General features: G+C 56.6%; 9 protein-coding genes across 9 annotated transcripts; 4 read left to right on the top strand and 5 right to left on the bottom strand.

Moving 5' to 3' along the window:
• Positions 1-184: 184 nt before the first annotated feature.
• Positions 185-1,054, top strand: F5144DRAFT_493867 (Clr5 domain-containing protein; the record flags this gene model as incomplete). Its single annotated transcript, XM_066786004.1, has 2 exons — positions 185-390; positions 445-1,054. Coding segments are annotated over 2 exons (816 nt in total), but the record flags the coding sequence as incomplete, so codon positions are not given.
• A 606-nt stretch (positions 1,055-1,660) lies between these two features.
• Positions 1,661-2,010, top strand: F5144DRAFT_580321 (uncharacterized protein; the record flags this gene model as incomplete). The annotated part of the gene is made up of 1 exon (XM_066789366.1): positions 1,661-2,010. A coding segment is annotated over one exon (243 nt), but the record flags the coding sequence as incomplete, so codon positions are not given.
• A 1,318-nt stretch (positions 2,011-3,328) lies between these two features.
• On the bottom strand, positions 3,329-4,524 carry F5144DRAFT_550095 (serine hydrolase FSH; the record flags this gene model as incomplete). Its single annotated transcript, XM_066787617.1, has 2 exons — positions 3,329-4,083; positions 4,407-4,524. 2 exons carry the CDS (start codon positions 4,522-4,524, stop codon positions 3,329-3,331), a joined length of 873 nt encoding a protein of 290 aa, XP_066642246.1.
• Positions 4,525-5,468: 944 nt separating this feature from the next.
• On the bottom strand, positions 5,469-5,855 carry F5144DRAFT_604975 (ATP synthase j chain-domain-containing protein; the record flags this gene model as incomplete). Its single annotated transcript, XM_066791394.1, has 4 exons — positions 5,469-5,521; positions 5,578-5,628; positions 5,708-5,737; positions 5,807-5,855. 4 exons carry the CDS (start codon positions 5,853-5,855, stop codon positions 5,469-5,471), a joined length of 183 nt encoding a protein of 60 aa, XP_066642245.1.
• Positions 5,856-6,714: 859 nt separating this feature from the next.
• F5144DRAFT_327001 (uncharacterized protein) lies at positions 6,715-8,161 on the top strand. Its single transcript, XM_066784105.1, has 2 exons — positions 6,715-7,420; positions 7,479-8,161. The coding sequence occupies exons 1-2, from the start codon at positions 6,820-6,822 to the stop codon at positions 7,961-7,963; spliced, it is 1,086 nt and encodes a 361-aa protein (XP_066642244.1). The 5' UTR covers positions 6,715-6,819; the 3' UTR covers positions 7,964-8,161.
• A 39-nt stretch (positions 8,162-8,200) lies between these two features.
• On the bottom strand, positions 8,201-9,785 carry F5144DRAFT_580314 (RAVE subunit 2/Rogdi). Its single transcript, XM_066789365.1, has 3 exons — positions 9,568-9,785; positions 9,280-9,465; positions 8,201-9,211 (listed from the first exon to the last, which is right to left on the bottom strand). The coding sequence occupies exons 1-3, from the start codon at positions 9,631-9,633 to the stop codon at positions 8,360-8,362; spliced, it is 1,104 nt and encodes a 367-aa protein (XP_066642243.1). The 5' UTR covers positions 9,634-9,785; the 3' UTR covers positions 8,201-8,359.
• Positions 9,786-9,892: 107 nt separating this feature from the next.
• F5144DRAFT_326852 (Rpp20 subunit of nuclear RNase MRP and P-domain-containing protein) lies at positions 9,893-10,858 on the top strand. Its single transcript, XM_066784103.1, has 2 exons — positions 9,893-10,167; positions 10,251-10,858. The coding sequence occupies exons 1-2, from the start codon at positions 10,080-10,082 to the stop codon at positions 10,841-10,843; spliced, it is 681 nt and encodes a 226-aa protein (XP_066642242.1). The 5' UTR covers positions 9,893-10,079; the 3' UTR covers positions 10,844-10,858.
• Positions 10,859-13,347: 2,489 nt separating this feature from the next.
• Positions 13,348-14,211, bottom strand: F5144DRAFT_594765 (uncharacterized protein; the record flags this gene model as incomplete). The annotated part of the gene is made up of 3 exons (XM_066790620.1): positions 13,348-13,569; positions 14,001-14,113; positions 14,157-14,211. 3 exons carry the CDS (start codon positions 14,209-14,211, stop codon positions 13,348-13,350), a joined length of 390 nt encoding a protein of 129 aa, XP_066642241.1.
• A 1,006-nt stretch (positions 14,212-15,217) lies between these two features.
• F5144DRAFT_326871 (pectate lyase superfamily protein-domain-containing protein) lies at positions 15,218-18,242 on the bottom strand. The gene is made up of 4 exons (XM_066784104.1): positions 17,847-18,242; positions 17,531-17,791; positions 16,875-17,476; positions 15,218-16,818 (listed from the first exon to the last, which is right to left on the bottom strand). Exons 1-4 carry the CDS (start codon positions 18,004-18,006, stop codon positions 15,448-15,450), a joined length of 2,394 nt encoding a protein of 797 aa, XP_066642240.1. The 5' UTR covers positions 18,007-18,242; the 3' UTR covers positions 15,218-15,447.
• Between the last annotated feature and the right edge of the window lie 163 nt (positions 18,243-18,405).

The following is an 18,405-nucleotide window of genomic DNA, read 5'->3' as shown; positions in this document are numbered from 1 at the left end:
CACAGTCATCACGCTGGTCCCAAGCCTCGATACTAATAACGCTCCCATACTCTTGCAAAATAAGCTGCGCCGTATCTTCAGTAAGCGCTCACCACGAAGCTGTCTTCCAATCTGGGTTCCCACCCCCCTTGGCCTCCCAATGTTCAACCACCTCGCCGAGTCCCTGAGACCTCAGGTTTCAGGAATGACAGGCCCATCACAATGTTACCCCGAGGGGTATCAAGTTGCCGTTTCTGCTGTCGGACGCCTGCCAGAACGTCCAATCGTCCCAACAAGCGCGAGCGACTGGGAAGCCAAAAAGCAAATCATACGGGAGCTCTACATGGATCAAAATATGATCCTCAACGAAGTCATCGACATCATGATCCTCAAGTACAAGTTCAAAGCTACGTAAGTGCCCCTGTTCAGTTCTAGGAGAACCAATGGCCCTAACAGAACACCTAGGGCAAGGATGTACAAAGGCCAATTCGCAAAATGGAGGTGGACCAAATACAACAAATCAGGCAAGCCTGGATCAATAAAACCGGCAAAATCAAGAGTAGTTAAAAGGAAGGCTAAAGCAGCTCCAAAACCTTTATCCCAAGACGACGGGATGGGGGAAATGACGCCAACACAAGCACAACATGTGACTCGTCTTTCTCAACACACTCACCTCCAGTTCCTCACTGACGAAGAGTGTCGGGTGGAAACGACTCTCAACGCCTATGCCGCCCTGATAGCCCACTGGTCCGAGCGGGAAACCCCCTGGAGGGCCGACTCGGACCAGCAGCCAACCTTCTGCGAGCTCTTCCAACCCCGGGGCTACTCCATCCTCCAGCACGTCCGCGCAGCGCATGACTGTTTCCAAGCCGGCCAGCCCCAGCAAGGCGGCGACATGCTCCGCCGTGCATTTCTCGGGATTGAGTCCGCCATCGAAAACGGCATCGACATGGAAGCCCTCTGGGACTGCTGTCTCGCCGTGCCCCATCTGGTGCTCACCACGGGCTGGATCGACTTGCTCGCCATCTTCGCCCGCCACCTGCACCAATACGCCCTCATCAAACTGCAGTCCCACCACCCCCTCACCCACATCGCCGCCTCCCTCCACCGGCTGTCCACCCCCGCGTCCCAAACCTCCCACCTACTCACTCCCCCATTCACCACCAACACCACACCCCTCACCCCATTCACCACCAACACAACATCCCTCACCCCAACCACCCCCAACCACCACCCCCCCTTTCCCTCCCAACACTCCCAACTCACCCACCTCTCCACCTTCATCCACCACGCCTGGCACCTCTGGCTCTCCACCACCTCCACCATACGCACCCCCCCCGACCACCTCACCACCCACCTCAAACGCGGCTATGTCACCCTCATCGACGCACGGCACGCAATGGCGGGGGATGTGCTGGCCGACTTTGCGGTGGTGGTGCGTGAGGGGCTGGCGAGGGAGGGGGCCGCGGTGACGATGGCGAGGGTTTTGGAGGTGGAGGGGGTGGTGGGGAGGATGTTTTTGCCGCTTTTTGGGGTGGAGGGGATGTTGGATGTTGGGGGGGGTGGTGAGGAGGATTTTGGGGGGTGGGGGTGAGAGTGGGAGCTGGGGTGGGGGGGTGGATGGTGAGTGTGGTCATGCTGGGAGGGTGGTCGGGGAGTGGGAGGCGTATGTGGAGAGCTATTTGGTGTTTAGTGCGCGGAATTTTATGGCGGGGATTGCGGAGGTTGGGGGGGAGTGGGAGAAGGCGGCGGCGTATCGGAGGGAGAGTTTGGCGTTGCCCGAGGGGGAGGGGAGGGATTTGTTTTGGTTGCAGACTTCGTGGCTGGTTGAGTCGAGGCTCAGGGGGCAGGGGAATCATGCCGAAGCGGACCTCATTCAAGCGGCGAGGGCTGAGGCGGAGGGAATTTCTGGGTTGGAGCACATGGTGGGATACTGAAGGGGTGAGTCTGGGCGTTGGACGCACTCCTTACACGGTGGGCTGACACGGCACTCTTGGGATACCATTTTAGGTGTTTCATGTCATGTACGAGGCCATGAGACAAGAATAGTGAGTTTAGCAAGACGTTTTCGAGAATATCACTGCCCATCATTGCTATAGAATCATCCCCAATAGTACCAGGAGTCCAGGGTCCATCCGCATAATAGGAACATCTGCTAGCCAGGGTGCTGATGGCCAATGAGCCGGACGGTATGCTCCAAAGGCATAGCAGCCAACGTTGCTCCGCAGGTGCTCTGGCTGGACTCCCTTGCGTGCAGCATTGGGTTGTCATAATTTCAACCGAGTAAGTACCAGTGGCAACAAAGAGTGCAACCTCTGTGGTTTGTGTAAGGGTTGTGGTCGTGACCCTGTAGCCGGCATGGCCACGTCTCCAAAACCACCACCCATCATACCATCTCGCGTCACGGGTGTGTGACCCTACCGACCTAATCGGCCCCGTTGTAGCAGAAATCCTTGAATATCAACACAAGGTTCCGCGGTCATTCCTACTAAGCATGGTAGATTGAGAGCCAAGGATGTTGGACGGATGTTGGACAGTCAACTCTTGGTGATATTGTAACCACAACAGCAGCCACCTTGGTAGCAAAAGTGGGATGAAGATAGGCTTGAGCTCAACATCAGTCAGACTTGAGTGACATACAAACCTACCAGGTATCCTTGGCACCGGTCCGTACCTCGCAATACATTCCGATACCTCTCATCTCGTGTATTTGATTTTGAAACGCCCCAGGCCCTTCTGTTTCTCCATCGCGGGCCAGCGGGCATGCTTTGAGGCCAAGTCGTTTGGTAGGTACCTACTGGCAATAAGGGTAACCCTTTATGACTACCAAGCAATTACGACTTGAGTGTGCCACACCTACCCTGTCGGCGTGCTAGGGATTTGATGTTTTCTTGTTATTCTTAGAAGAGAGTGGTTAGGATGACCATCTCGATCCCCATCTTCGCCATAAACCCATAATCACATTACGACATGTTGGGCTAGGGCTTGATGGCGGCCAATGCGGATGTGGGTTTGGCGGCAGAGAGCGGAAGGGAGGCGTGACCAAGCGTCTGTGTGGGTAAGTCGTGGGAGCCAGTATAAGGGGGGGTATGATGAGGTGCCGGAGGAGGTTCCGGACCAACGGGGTGGATTAAAATGAGGTGCTGCAGGAGACGGTGACGGAGATGTCGAAGAATGTTTGAGTGAGCGGTTGGCCCGACCTTCCATGGTATCCATCATATTTGTATGAGTGTAAACAAGGCGTTCTATGTATGTCTATGCACCGGTCTAAACCTGTACATGTATGGTGTTCGGTTGGCGAAGTATCCCAACACCGCCATCTAACAACCCTTTTTGAACACCTGTATGTTTAGGCGGTGGTCTGCGGCGTCAACTGACTCGAAATGAACTGTACCACCACCGCGGACCACATCTTGCCGAGCGGCACGAAATGCCCGCCAGGGTGGATCACAACTTGAGCGTCCTTACACTTTCCGGCCAGCTTCTGGCTCGCCTCCTCGCTAATGATCGTGTCCAGGGTCCCAATGACATGGAGCGTGGGTGTAGCAACCTTGGGGCTGTACACCCACTCCAGGTCGGGCGGCGCGGCCATGAAGCCACCGTACATGACGGCACACTTCAGCGGGCGGTGGCCGTTCGCTTCACGCACATTCTCCAGCCAAGAAGCGTGCTGCGCTGGCGAGTTACGCATGCTGCCATCAAGAGCAGCGGCCAGCATCACAGCCATGCAAGCCCCCTGGCTAAACCCGAGCACGCAGTCGACCCCGCCGTCCCTGTTACCCTGCTCCCCCTCCCCCTCCGCCACTGCCTCCGCCCCCTCACGCGCCTCCCGCCTCGCCTCCCGCAGCACGTCGGCGATGAGGTTCATGCCCTTGTCGAGGTACCGGTACTCGCCCGTGCGGTCGTCCTTGCGGTACCAGGCGTACCATTCCGGGTCGGGCTTGTCCTCCTCGCCGGGGGACGGCAAGTCGTGGGGCGACAGCTTGTTGGGCGCTGTCGGGTAGATCAGCACGGCCTCAAGGCCACGGGGCTTGAGTGCCGTGTTGAGCACCTTTTTGAGGGCCGAGGTTTTGGTGGCGAAGGAGGGGCCGGATTGGGTGTAGCCTTTGAGATGTGTTAGTATAGGTGTTGTGGTGGTTAAGGTAATTCAGGGCAGCTCTGATCTCTTGTCAAAAGAGGCGTGTGCAAGGAGAGACTCGAGAAGTCCGAAAACGGCTGGGTATATGGAGCCGTGGAAAGCGAGCAAAAACACCAAACAAGACAATTAAGGCAGAAGAAGTAGACAAAGATGAAAGGACAGCTGGAAAACGAAATAAAACCCGGGCAGAACCAGCTCACATTCCAGGAAGTAAGTTGATGAGAAGTTTGGGGTATTCCACATTTAGAGTCCGGCTTTCTCTGCCTTGAGGGTGCAGGGTTGGACATACCGTGGAGCATCAGGATGCGGAACTTCTTGAGACTGGCCGTGTTTTTCGAGGTTGCAGGTCTGGTGCCGGCCTTGCCGGGCGGGGCCGATTGGATCGGCTCTGGAACTGGTTCAGACATTGCAGAGTAGGGCGAAGGCCGCTCAAGTAAATATGGACTGGGTTGTGCGAAGTTGGGGAGTTTCGGGCGTTGTGGTGAGAGAGTGAGGTTGGGCAACCACTTGCAGGAAGTGCAAGGACCCGGAGGAAGCGCGAGATTGTGGGGGTGAGGCGGGGATTTATGGGTGAGTAACGGATTGTCTAAGCGGCTGCTTAGCAATAGGATAAGCCTGCGGGTTGACAGTCGCATGAGAATATGGCAGAACAGGACGGCGACATGGTGCAAACCCAATGCAGGAGAAAGGCAGCTCGGTGGGGAGTCATTGCGTTGTTTGGACCAGGATCAAGCTAATAATGTGAGCGAGGTGAGCCCCCTCCGAAGAAACAAGCCGCAAGCTACGGAGCAACAAGTGGAACCTAATCACATCTCTTCGGTTTGCGCGATACCGTTAAAACAAAACGGCTTGGGAAAAACATGAAGCACGAGCAAGGTATGTAACCTCTACTGATTCCCAACATATCAACGAGTATCAAGACGAACTCTCAATGCGGGCGCCCAGCAACGGGTCGGTTGATCTATGCCAGGAGCGAAAACATCCTCATCAATAGGGAACATGATGGAGGATGCCGATAAACACGCTGAGATCAGCGCGTTAACTGGCAATTGGGTTTCTGTGCGTTTGAAACGCCCCAAAATGTCATAGTTTTGGAGCTCGAGGAGCAGGTTCGCCCAGACACCGGATGACGGCGGAACCAATCTTTCGGTCACAAATCCAACACATGCTGCCACCCATTCCTCTTCCTCCACGATTCACTGTATTGCGGGCCGGGATCAACAGCTCGATTGACGTTGGCTGCTCTATGATACAAGTCCGTTGCTCGGACAGTTCTGCGGGGATATCGCTCAAGGAAATGCTGTGCTGCCGTTCTCGCCCCTCACTTGCCGTCACCACTCGTAGCCACCGTCTAGTGCGCAGCCTTCGCGTTGGGGTTCCGGGGGTCGTTCTTGAACTCGTCGGCTGTGTCCTTCGGTCAGTTCGGATCAGATCGGGATTGTTGCAAAGTGTGGTCATACACGACATCATGGCGGTCTGGGCCGAGTTGACGCCGTAGGCGATGACGACGGCTTGAAGACAGGTTAGCTCATATGTACTCGGTAGCCATGAAGTGAAGTATGGCGGCGGTAGGAAGGTCTCGAGGCATACCGGCAGCCAGGAACGGAGCCATGGGGCGCACTGCAGCCATTGTCAGTCAGCGATTGCCCAGTCACCACCAACGATACCATGACGGGTCAATTGACGTACACACTGGCGCGGGGAACTTCTTCAACGGGGTAACGCCGAACCAAGACATCGTGGCGGTATTCTCTGGCGGTGACGACGGAGGTTCGGGGTGGTTTAGTGAATGGGGTTGTCTGACAAGAAAGCGAGCGTTTTTCGCGGCTCTGGCTTCGGAAGCTTGGGCCAAACCCGCTGCCGAGACTCGGCTGTTGTTGCCTTGGATTTAAGGCGTAAACATTGAAGCTTTCAATCCCCGCCATGTGGGGCTAAATACGGATTCGTGGAAACGATTCTCCGAACGGGCAGAAAGTGGGGTCGGTGATGGCCAGGGTAGGTTATCCTGAAGTTCAACTTTGGCCGGACCTGTGACATCATTTACCCCCGCATTTTTGACAAGCGGGCAGTGTCTGGACCTCTGGACCCTGGCTTGCCTGGCAGCTCAGGGCAGCTGACCTCCCCAACCAAGCTTCAGCATGGGGGTGGCAACCTGACAGCCTGAAGCAACCTCCAAAGCTCTCCTGCTTTCCCTGCATTCTCAACCGTACTTAAAGTGCGGGGTGAAGAGGTCGCTTCGTCAAAACACCCGCTTCGTCCATCCAATTAACCCGCATTGCTCCCCTCCTCTTTGGCTTCATTGCTGCCTCCTGACTCGATACCCAATCTCCCAATCTAGCTTCCCGCCCGCCTGCGCCTTCCTGCTGTACTCTGCGACCTATTTCCGCAATCACAAGCTGCCGGGAAACCGAACATCGTCCGCTCAACCGTCTTCTGCCGTGCTCCTGCTGCGTTTTGTCTCTCGTCTGCTTTCCTTCGACCGGTCTCGGCATCACACGTGCCACCTATCGAACGATACTCGATACCTAACCACCAATCGAGGTCGGTGTCTTTGTTTCACCTTCAATTGGAGCTTGCGGTTATTTCGCGTGCGTTTGCTTGTCTCGTTCTGGCACGCATCCAACCTCCCACGGCGCTACTTTCCCCTCATTTGGGGTACTGCCATCGCCCTCCTCAATACCTCATCAGCCAAAACCGCAACCATGCTCTCACAACGTGTTGTCCGCGCCGTTGCGACCGCCCGGCAAGCGCCCACAATAAGGGCCTTGTCAACAACAGCTGCAACCCGGAGCGACCGCCTGCCAGCACTGGGCGACATCCAGCCGGACCAGCACGAGACATTCAACAGCCGGCAGAAGACGTTCCGGTCGCAGCTTGTGGAGGCACAGAAACAGCGGGAAGCCAGTGGGTTTGCCTCATCCCCCTCTTCATCTTCTAGCGCCCCCTCCTCTTCCTCGGCCCAGGGCCTTGGATCGCTGAGCACTGCCACGACCGGTACAGGGACTTCAAAGCACGCTGCTGAACAACAGCCATCCCCGCGCAAGGCGGGCCCCCTAACCAACCTTATCTACGGCACCAAGGAGGGCCGCGAGCTGGACGCTCAAATCGAGGCCAGCTTCAGCCAAGTGCTTGCCCGCGGCAAATACGTACACTCGATCGAATTCCACGATGTGAAGCCCGAGCACGTCGAGGAGTACGTTGCGCTCGTTGGAAAGTGGTACCCACGCGTTGCCGGTTCGGCCGAGAATAAAGTTCACCTCGTCGGAAGTTGGAGGACCGAGGTGGGCGATTGCGACACATTTGGTGAGTCCTGTCCCAGTATGGGATATCTTACTCGCACGACTAACAACCTTTACTTCAGTCCACATCTGGGAATACCAGCGGTACCAGGGCTTCCACGCCTCGCTGAACAGCATCTCGCACCACAAGGAGTTCCCCGACTTCGACCGGAAATTACGTAGCCTAATCCGCGGCAAGCGCACCTCGCTCATGCAAGAGTTCAGCTTCTGGCCGACGACACCCCCGCGCCAGCTGGGCGGGCTATTCGAGCTGCGCTCGTACACGCTGCACCCGGGCAACCTACTCGAGTGGGAGACGCACTGGCGGCGCGGGCTCAAGGCCCGCCGCGAGGTGATGGAGGGTGTGGGCGCGTGGTTTGTGCAGATCGGCGACCTCAACACAGTCCACCATCTGTGGCAGTTTGCCGATCTCGAGGAGCGCAAGATCCGCCGTGAGAAGAGCTGGGGCATAGAAGGCTGGGCTGAGACGGTGCACAAGACGGTTCCGCTGATCCAGGAGATGAAGAGCCGGATCCTGGTCCCCATGCCGTGGTCGCCCGTAGCTTAGGCCGGCGAGTCCGTGGGGAAGAGTAGATTCAGCACAACCTCATTGTCTTGCGTTGACTGGACTTGGGGGTGGTAGACGTTGCCATGTACATAGCAATTGTTGATTTCGTTACTTTGTTTCCTAGTTCACTCGCAGCTTGGAGTCGGCGGCACAGTCATGGGTGTTGTTCTTTTGTTAAGACCGTGAAATAATCCTGGAATATACAGTTGAGAAAGCGGCACCAACGGTGAAGAAAGGTCTTCAAAATGTGTCAGGATTCACACATGCCTAACGCAACAGATGAACAACCGCATATCAAGCAACTATCCAACTCCAGCCCATGCGAACAACACCTCATAGAACACCCTGCCTCGTCAATTATGACGACCCCCTCCTCGTCCAACCCCAGCATCCACTCTAATCCTCCCCCTCCATCTCCTCCCCCAACACCGCTGCCAAATTCCGCCTCGTCAGCGCCAGCGTATGACCCAGCGCGCTCAGCTTCGCCGACAGCGACATGAGGCTCGGATCCGCACTCTCCACCCGCACCTTCTCCCGCACAAAGACATCCACCGACCCGGGCTTTTTTGTATTGTTGTTGCTGCGGGTGCCCGACAGCGGCACCGTTTGTCCCGTGGAGGCCGTCGCTTCGCGGCTGGGGGTTTTGGCGAGGGGCGCGGGCGCTGGTGTGGGGGAGCCGTGTTGGTGGTGGTCCCCCTCGCTGGAACAACAGTACCCGAAGACTTTTTCGGACTCGTCGTGTTCGAGGCGGCGGGCGGTGCCGATGGCGAGCGCGAGCTTGGTGCCGAAGTTGAGCGGTGCGTCGGCGGGTTCGAGCGAGCGCAGCCAGAGGACGAGAGAGCTGTCTTGTATGCTGAGGTGGAAGCTGAGGCTGGCGGGGGAGGTGGAGGAGTTGGCCGTCGTGGGCTGGGCGAGCGGCGGCGTGAAGTGGGAGGGGGCGACGGAGTTTGTTGTCCAGTGCTGCGGGTCACCGGGGGGTGGGGTCCCTGTGAGGATGGCGGAGGCTTCGCTGAGGGATTGGGAGAGGAGGCGGAGCTGGGCCGAGAGGAAGTGTGGGGGTGGGAGGTCGGATGGGAGGGGGGTTGTCGCTGTTGCCGAGGGGTATGAGTAGGAGAGGGTCAGAGTGAGGAGATCGATCGAGTGGGTGAGGAGGGAGTGGAGGGTCGTGAGAGGGGTGAGGTGGATCGGGTGGTCGGGGTTGATAGTGAGGGTTTGCTGGGGGAGGGTGCGTAGGCGGAGGTGGATCGTCTGAGGGTAGGAAGGTAAGGTGTTAGTTGATTAGGTTAAGGGAGGGCACCACAATAGGGCGGACGTACCCCCTTGACTATCCGCGTCCCAACGCGAGTGACATGTCCTTTGACAATTTCGTTCCTCGGTGTGCTCAATACCAGCGTGCTCCCCGGGTCTATCGGCGCCAGCAACGCATAGCAGTCCTCGAGGCCGTGTTTAAGGTTGGTGAGGGTTTCGTGCAGCTCATCGATCAGCCAGTCGAGTTCGCGTCTCTGTGGTTGTACGACCAAAGGTTCAATCAGCACCCAGGTTTCATCCATGGCTTGGGCCATCTTGATATTATGCGACTGTCAGGGATGTGGTCGCAAACATACCTCGGCGGTCTCAATTGCGACTTTAAGCTGATCGGGCGCAACGTGTGGCCAGATTTCCACTGACATGGTGGGAAACGAACTATCGCTGTCCTTTGCCCTCGAAGTAGGCACCCATATTCCAGGGTGACGACGATCGCAGTATTATGTGGTCTTCCAGAACAATTCTGAGGATGCCTGGGTGGTGGCTTCGGGGAGCTTGGGAAGCATGACGACTGGTGTGGAGCGAGTTGCTGAAACAGGCAGGCAGTGGGCTACCAACGTGGGTGCCCCAGGTCTTAGCCCATGACCACCCCACCATCGGCTCAAGTGGGCCTTCGCTGTCCAACAGAGAACCAGTACGGATACCTCAAAAACATCGAAGTCCACCCCCCAACGCCATTGATTGACCGAATACATTCAGCAAAACGGGGGGGAAGTTTTCCATTTTTACGTCGAGCTTTCTCAGTACGCCGAGTCCGTTAAACAACATCACCCATTCAAATTATCGAGAAAACCGAGCAAACCCGCCCACGATGGCTCCAACAAAGCCCACGAACGATCCAGCCAAGGACCAACCGTTACCCAACAAGCCAGAAACAAAGCTACCACCAATCCCCCATGGTTCGCCCTCCCCTCCCCTCCCCCCAACCCCCCCAACATCCTCATCCCCAAGACTAACCAACCCTTCCCCCCCCCCCAACTAGGCTCACGCATCCACAAACGCCCCCTCCCGGGCCCTCCCCCCTCCGCCCACCCCCGAATCACCCCCAACAGCACCCGCCGCGCCGCCTCCCCGGCCTCGGTCGAAGCCCGCATGGCCACCGCCGACCCAGACGGTTACATCCCGTCGCCGCGCGCCGCCCACACCGTCGTCATCAAGGTCTCGTCGGGTGCCTCGTTCATGAGCTTGGTGCGCCGCGCGAGGAAGGCGCTCGAGAAGGCGCCGGGGAGGCAGAATACGACGGGGTTGCCGCTTGCGGCGAGGGTGGCTGCGCTGAAGGTTGGGGGGAGTAGTAGTGGTGGTGGTGGTAGTGGGGCGGGTGGCGGTGGGACAGGCCGTGTGTTTTCGGATGCGCTGGATGATGTGGTGTTTGTTGCGACGGGGAAGGCGATTGCGAAGGCGGTGGAGGTGGCGGGGCTGTTTACGCGGGAGAAGGACTTGCGCGTGTTGATGCGGACGAGGAGCTTGAAGGCGGTGGATGATGTGGTGGCGGAGGATGAGGAGGGCGATTTGGAGGACGAGGTGCGCGTGAGGTATCTCAGTTGCCTGGAGGTGGGGATCCGGTGGGCATCATGAGAGGGTACGGGGTCGTCGGCGGTTCGTTAACTAAGGTCTGCGACCTGTACTCACGCTCAACGGCAACGGCATCGCGGGTGGTTTAGCATGGTTTGGCGTTTGGACGGAAAAGGAATGACGGTGCCCACGATGAGTTTTACGGCGTTTAGGAATTACATGGGTCGGGATTTCCAGCACCACATATTGTTGTCTGGCAGGGCAGCCATGGCTTTTGGGGGCAAGGAGTCGTGGTAACGACGGCATACCGAATCGTAACAAAACATAATAACGACAACGCATTTCTGCCGCCTGCCGCCTTCTTTTCTCATACGTTGGGCCGAGACATCGCCACAACTTGGACAGATGTCACGTATCCGCCAGCAAACGAGTGGGTTTGGGTGACGGCTATCGTGGAGATTCAGGTCCGAGTGCGCGGGCCCGACTTGGGCGTTGCTTCTCGCCGCGGAACAAGCGAGCGGGCTTAAAATAACGGACGATGTTTCTACAAACCGCTTGATTCTAGGGATGGACAAAGGGGAAACTTTCCGGGGCGGCAGTTTTATGCTGCCCGACGAAACCTCTCACCATTGTCAGAACCCCTTAACCACCCGCCCCCGGTCGAAATGGACGGCTTCTGAAACTAAAACTGTTTGTCGACGCATTGGCCTTCGCAGCTCGCACGATCGAGTCAACATCGTCGTTTAACCGGTAGAAAAGGGGTTAATCGTAGTACTATTGGGGGAAGCGGCCCACGGAATAGGGTCATATTTGCCGGATCAGACGGCATCAGATCACAACCTAGTCCGGCAAACACGGTCTAGTCGTCGAATCATCCGCTGTCGCCATGATATCTCGGGCATCGGGAAATCGCAGGTGAAAAGACACCGGGTTCATCGGCGGCAGATGCAAAGAATGGAAACGAACTACAGTCCGCTTGCTGTGTCGCCGACGCAGCTCCAATGAGAGCAGGGAGGAAAACAAAGTAGGAAACATCTTGGCCTTTCCCGGCTGGGGCCCGAGACCATTGAATGCCCGTGCCCGGTCAGCGGAGTCCTTGCAACGTGGTGCGTCGAGGAGTTTGCATGGCGACGCATAGCAACGACACATGGCACCAGAAAGCATCGTCTGTTGTTGCCAGAGCGGGATTACGGAATGACACCCCCACAAAAAGAAGGCTGCCGCAAAAGCAACCCTGGCCAGCGTGGACCAGATCGCCAGCGATTTCGCTTCTCATCTCTGTCGGAGCCGATTACCCCGGACTGCGCTAGGCGTCTTGCCCCTTGCGGTTCAAGCGAGTCTCGGTGTCGAGTCTCCCTTTCGCACGGCCCACCCTAAATGGCAGAGGGCGGCACGTCATGCCAGGCACGCCAATCAAGGGCCGTGGAGCAAATTGATCAAATCTCGCAGGTCGCCGCCGTCTGTTGGGCGCTCCATCGCGCTTGAGAGATTTTGGGTGAGAATCGTCGCGCCATTTCTGAGGAGAGCGAGAAAAAAAATTGAGTAAAAGACGCGATATCGTTGCTTAGAGACCCCAATCCGCGAGCATTCTTTTTTTGGCTCTTAACATCCACAGTTCATCGCTGTGGCTGTGGCTGTGGTGGTCGCTAGCCGGCGTTTCGACCAGCAGCATGGGAGGAAGCGGCTCGGGCAGGCACAGCATCCCACAGCATACTCTATTTGGTAAAGTGCGCTGGTCGAGGTTGTATTCGACAAGACCGCAGGTTGTCAGCCGTCGAGTGCAATTTCCCGTTGAAACTCGGGCACGCCACCGAAACCGTTTTGTGCGGTGGACGGTCGTTGTCAGGGCGGCAATCCAATCAAGGGCAGCGGCTTTCCCCCGTTCAGGTCGCCAGTCCAGGGCCAGAAGAGTGCTATTTCCGCGGCGAGGATCGCATTTGGCGCCTGGTCAACAATTGGGGAAGGAAGGGTGTCGAATATCCCTGCCGAAAAAGATGCAGGTACCGGCAACCCCTCGTGGCGCCAATCCCTGGGAGGGAAAGCGTCAGGTACGTACCGTTGCGTTGCAGCCTGTGCAAGGCGCCTTTTGTGTTGTTGTCGGCTGTTTGGCTGCTTGGCGTCCAAAATCGCAATTTGCGCCGCAAACTGGGGCCGTGTGGCCCTGGGGTCCCCCCCAGACAAATCCACAGATATCGTGGGCTTCTCTCATTCCTTCCCCATCCCTCTTCAGCTCTGCGCCGTCCACCCCCTCGCTCACCCACAGGCTTCGTTGGCAAAGTCTACTCTAAGAGCCCCTCACCCGACCTTGAATACTCGACGTATTCAGTCTGCCATTCTTTCTGAAACAACTCTCCAGCGAAAACATCATCATCCATCATCTCCAAACCAGCACTTGTGCTCATTCTTCGCTGAAACGACCCTGCAACGATCACCTCAACTCACTCGTCTCCAACCCCGAGTTGACAAAACCAGAATCCGGCCTTCACCCAAGTCTCTCGGACTCGGAACCGGCTTTCACTTCTTCTCACGCCTCGATAACGACCTCAACACACTTACACGCACTTACATCACTCCAAAATGCATCTGCCTACCATCTTCGCCGCGGTCCTCTTGCCGCTAGCGGCCGTCGCCGATGACTTGACGACGACTACTAGGACAAGCACCTTGACTCTCACCAAGACCCTCACCCTGCAGCGCGCACAGATGACGGTTCTCACCAACAGCACTTCCATCTCGACTACCTTCACGCTGCCCAGCCCCACGAGTTCGAGTGAACCGGCCGCCACCACCTCGTCCGACCCGAACGGCGGGTTAGCGCTCAAGGCGGGCCATATGGCTGCCCTTGGTGTGGCTGGTGTCGTTGCCGCTGTCCTTCTCTAGGTTTAGCGACGCGACTCGGGGGAAGTTGGATCTTGGGACAGGTGCTCCCCATCACTTGATCGGGACGCCGAGGGCACGACAGCCCGCCTCACTGCTGGCGCGCGAATTCTTCGATGCTAGCATCGCACCAATTTTTCCTTTGTTAAAGTGAGGCATCCTCGACACAGCCGGATGGGTTGGCACTTTTGCTAGGTCACGACCTCAGGAGTCCTTCTACCCCGACTAGTCTGGGCCTGCCGACCTTACTTTTTCTTCGTTCTTCCGGCAAACCATTGGCACACGCAACTTGACCACATCGCCCGAGATCTCCCCCATTTGCCGCTTGCGGCTCACCGTCAACCTTGATACCCTTTTTCTCGCCTTCACTTCCGCTCGCGCCACCCGCGCCGGCTTGTTCGACACTACTTTCAGGGGGTTGATCTCGGGCAGAAGGGGGTGGTTTGCCCGGCTGGACTTTACTCTTTTTTCTTGGGGCTGATTTGGGACGGATCTTGACTTTGCATACGAGGAGGAGCAACGGCGGGGATGGCAGGGTCACAATCTGGTTTCATTTCTGGGGGGTGGTTATTTACGAAAAGGCTTTTTCTACGAGGGAATGATGGACGCGGCGCACGGAGGATGCCCCTTTACCTTTCACTTCACATCTTAACATTTTACCCTATATATTCAACTTTGCTCGATACCCATTTTCACTTGGAACCCCCTTCGTGGTTGCCCTGTTTTTACTCCCCATGTTTCATCTCGATGTGTGTGTGTGTATTATCTGTGCGTGAAAAGTTTGTCGAATCCCTCGCCACCTGCCACTCCGAGTCAATTTCCGAGTCCGTTGGCGGCAACTCCGTGCCACACCGACAAACATTTTAAGCGCCGGTCACAGTCTCTGAACAGTGGCTGGCACCAAACAACACACCATTCATCTCAGCTCCCTCCCAACAGACCATGGCATTTCTCCATGAATAGCGCAGGCCTCTTAACGGTTCCAACACGGCAACCCCCCTCTCTCAAAATCCTCAAACCACCACACCACGCACAGACTCCATCATCCGCCCCCAACTTCATCCCTCTACAAACTCCACGCAAAACCACCTACGGAATACAGACACAGCAGGGGGGAGATGAGAACAAGAAAGCAAGCGCTGGCCCAAGCGCCGACCACATGGGGGACCGCAATCCTTGGCGTGGGTTTGCTCATTTCCGGTCTTTTGCCTTTTGTGGAGCCAGGCGATCGCCATCATCGGATCGGACCGATCGCGACTTACACAAGGGGGCACAAGGGCCTTGCCTGCGTGTCTGCGTTGCGGCTTGCGCTGAAAGGTTAAAAAACTAAGAAAACATGGGCAATATCCACGTTGATCGACGGTGATGTTCGGATTATCAATGCTTGATCTTGACGTTATATGTTTGCAAAGCACCGAGTTTAACCTCATAAAGGGAGGGTTGTCCACAAGACCCCTTATTTATGCGTGCCGCCCTTCCCGCGAACCCAAACTCGAAAGGGCCATGATCGATGAACACTAGGGCGCGGCGCTGAGGCGTCATGGCCGCCCACACTCATTCTGCAAACATTTCAGACGGGAAAGAGGCAGTTCATTTCTTCGTGGTATCATAACAGGTTAGCCCAACGAGCGACCCAGGCCGGCCCTGGATGCACATCATCGCCTAACCAGTGCCGCAAGAACGGCGAAGACCTGACAAGCTCTCCCTAAATTCTTGTCGTTTGAGCCGAAGAAACCCTTCTTCCTCTCTCGGGGATGGCATAGCTCCCTAGATCAACCCATGGCACCCCTTTATGCTTCACCCTCCGACCGAAAAACAGCCAGAGTACTCGCAAATGTTGCCCTATTCTGATCCCAAGTCGCCATATCCAACCCCTGCCGAGTAATCATGCTCACACTGCCGATAGTATTCAGGTTATACATTTCCACCGTCAGCAGGTCCTCGTCATCGTTAGGGCTACCACCTCCCACCGTATCTGGCCCGACCCAGAAGATGCGCGCCTGGCAATTCTCGCCCGACTTGGCGGTGCTGCAGCTGGTGTTGTAATTGTTGAAGAAGCTGTACAAGCCCGCGCCAAAGACAACTACGTTCCTCGAGCCGATGATGCGCAGACCCCATGCCATCTCGCAAGGCGGATTCCCTTGCAGGTTCAAAGAGGCCTTTGCCTGCTTGGTCTGACAATCGGCGGCAAAGTCAGGGTCGCGAATGGCGACATTCGGCTCAGTGAAGGGGTACGGAGCCGGCGGGTTGGGCTGGTAGTAGGGGGACTCGGTTTGAATCTGCCCCATCCAGATGTCCGAGGCGTTCAACAGCTGGTACTGGTACAGCGTGTGGTGCTCAACAGAGCTTCCGACCGACCAGATGCGGTTCCCTTCAATCAACATCCCACGAGGCACGAAGACGTTGATTTGGGTCGAGTTCCAGTCATCGATATCGTGATCGGCCACCCAGATCCAGTTGTTTTCCATGTACAGATTCCGGGCGCTGGGAGTGATGTGCATCCCCATGTACCCAGCGATGCATGACGGGTTAACATAGTTAGGCTTGTCTGGCGTGATGGGACACTCAGCGACTTGAAGCTGCGATCCAGTGAAGCCACCGACACGAATGTGGACATCCCACATTCCCGACGGCGGGCTTCCTGGGCTACACGTGTTCTCTGCTGCCGGCGTGTTGAGGTTGTATTCGATCATGACGGCCCCTGGAGCTGGCCCCTGCGTCGATACGATCAGGTCGCTCATCTCGACGAACCCGACATCACCAGGGTTTCCGACGCGAATCACGGGCCGGGGGTTTTTCGGGTCCGAGAACTTCTCGCCCGAGCCCATGATAATGGTGGCAAGGCCTTCGCCCATGACACGAGTATTCGGCGGGATGAAGATGGTGTCGGTGACCCTGTAATATCCCGCATCCAAGAAGGCAATGTAAGAGGAATTTGCCGCACCCTGGATAGTGTTCTGGATCATGGCCGTGTCGTCAGCGTGCCCGTCTCCAAAGGCATAATGGTCTCGTGCCTTGACGAAGTGCTCAGCAGGGTAGTCCTCATAGTGCGGTTTGGACCTTTCGTAGTAGCGGTCTCCGAGCTTCAAGGTCGAAGGCTGAGAGAAGGTAAACTCTCGCCCTTCGAGCAGAGAGGGCCCGTGTGGGGCATATGTATTTCCCTGGTTGCAAAAGTCAGCAGTGATTCGGATTCGATACCCCAGGGAGCAGAACTTACCCTCGCATAACCCCAATCATAGACGGTCCCAGTCGAGTCACCCAACAGCAGAGGCTTCCCGTCTGCTCCCGCCAAAACGGTCGGGACATTTTCATACTCGACATTTTGAATCACCAATGAGCCGAGACCTGTCGTGTTCCCGGGATTCCGGCCGGTGATCATCGCCGTGCTCACGTTGACGAACAAGCTGTCGAGCAGGGTGACCGAGCCGACATCCAAGGAAGACATGTTAATGCCAACCCGGGAGTTGACGATCTTCAGCGACTTATACGTCCACCCCCAATTCCATATCTGGTCGATGGCTGTATCAGAACCGTAGAAGCTGAGGTTGCGCATCGTGTACTGCTGGTTGCCAAACCGAGCGCCAACCTTGCCGCCGTGGAAAACCAGATCGGTCATCATGCCACCGCTACCTTCTTCCATGAAGATGCCGACATGGTTGTCGTCCTCTTGAGAGGAAAGCTCGAAGACACAGTTCTGGATCATGGTCGCCTGGGAGGATGGCCAGTGGATCCCAGTGATTGCCCCGCGAACATCCCTCGTGTCAAAGACTAGGTTGCGGACCTGGCGGAAAAACACGTTGGTTGCCTGGAAGTTGAGCTCTGATCACGGCGCCGTTAGTAGTTGGTCTAAACGGTAAAACAGCTAATACGCACTACCGCTGTCCATGTAAGGGTCGGCGTCGAGCATGGCAATTGCCTCGGTTGGGAAGTTTGAGGCAGCCTTGATGACAGGCATGTTGGTCGGGTCACCGACGATCTGGGTGTAGTAGAAGCTGACGATTGGGGCACTGATGAGATAAACTCCGGGCGGGAAGTAAACAATGGCCGGTGTGGTGGTTGAGCCAACGCAGCCAGGGCCACCGCAGCGGTTGCCATCGCTGATTGCGCGATTGATGATCGCAGTGTCGTCGGTAACTATACCGTAATTAGCATGAGTTTACGACCTGGTGAGAGGGCTTGTCGTCTTTACCTCCGTCCCCCTTGGCTCCCAACTTCTTCACGTTGCGGAAGATCCTGTAATCTTTCGCCTCGCTGAACGGTGTGATGCCCTGACGGTAGATGTCTTCCATCCAGTAGGCAGCCCACGCGACTGGCACCACGGCCAACAGAAGCGCGAAAGCGGACCTCATGTTGAGGACCGCGTCGTAATGCTCAATGTGGGTCGAGTAACGGGTAGGCGGGGTCAAGAGGGCGACTGAGGCAACAAAAGAATGGAAAGGTTGAGCAGGTCGCCGACTCGTTGTTTCGACCCGCCAGTGAGGATGGAGATCGAGTATGCGCACTGCTTCGTAGTCCAAACTGGCTATTTGACAGAAAAAGATGCGATAATCCCGACTGTGACGGGCGCGAAGAAAAGAGGGCTTTGTGACACAGTTGTAGGAAACTAAAACGTGGGGGAACGAAAATAAACAAGTTGGGGGGAAGCAGACAGTGCACAAAAGTTAAGGAAAGAACGCGCCTTCCCAAACGTTTCGTACTTGAGACGGCGGCCCGGGGTACTTCACCTTTGCTTCCCTGGGTTGCGTGTT

Source organism: Chaetomium tenue (genome assembly GCF_020726465.1).
Source record: "Chaetomium tenue strain MPI-SDFR-AT-0079 chromosome Unknown F5144scaffold_5, whole genome shotgun sequence".
Classification (NCBI taxonomy): domain Eukaryota; kingdom Fungi; phylum Ascomycota; class Sordariomycetes; order Sordariales; family Chaetomiaceae; genus Chaetomium; species Chaetomium tenue.
Note: the sequence above shows the minus strand (reverse complement) of the source record. Positions and strands in the feature narration are given on the sequence as shown.

Excerpts from the sequence above, each read along its gene's own strand:
- F5144DRAFT_327001 (XM_066784105.1), top strand. The coding sequence starts at position 6,820 with ATGCTCTCACAACGTGTTGTCCGCGCCGTTGCGACCGCCCGGCAAGCG. Across the intron at positions 7,421-7,478 it reads GGGCGATTGCGACACATTTG|TCCACATCTGGGAATACCAG; the intron begins GTGAGTCCTGTC and ends CCTTTACTTCAG.
- F5144DRAFT_326852 (XM_066784103.1), top strand. The coding sequence starts at position 10,080 with ATGGCTCCAACAAAGCCCACGAACGATCCAGCCAAGGACCAACCGTTA. Across the intron at positions 10,168-10,250 it reads GCTACCACCAATCCCCCATG|GCTCACGCATCCACAAACGC; the intron begins GTTCGCCCTCCC and ends CCCCCCAACTAG.
- F5144DRAFT_326871 (XM_066784104.1), bottom strand. The coding sequence starts at position 18,006 with ATGAGGTCCGCTTTCGCGCTTCTGTTGGCCGTGGTGCCAGTCGCGTGG. Across the intron at positions 17,477-17,530 it reads CCCTTACATGGACAGCGGTA|AGCTCAACTTCCAGGCAACC; the intron begins GTGCGTATTAGC and ends CGCCGTGATCAG. Across the intron at positions 16,819-16,874 it reads ATGATTGGGGTTATGCGAGG|GGAAATACATATGCCCCACA; the intron begins GTAAGTTCTGCT and ends TTTTGCAACCAG.
- F5144DRAFT_580314 (XM_066789365.1), bottom strand. The coding sequence starts at position 9,633 with ATGTCAGTGGAAATCTGGCCACACGTTGCGCCCGATCAGCTTAAAGTC. Across the intron at positions 9,466-9,567 it reads TCGCAATTGAGACCGCCGAG|AGACGCGAACTCGACTGGCT; the intron begins GTATGTTTGCGA and ends GTACAACCACAG. Across the intron at positions 9,212-9,279 it reads GGACGCGGATAGTCAAGGGG|ACGATCCACCTCCGCCTACG; the intron begins GTACGTCCGCCC and ends TCCTACCCTCAG.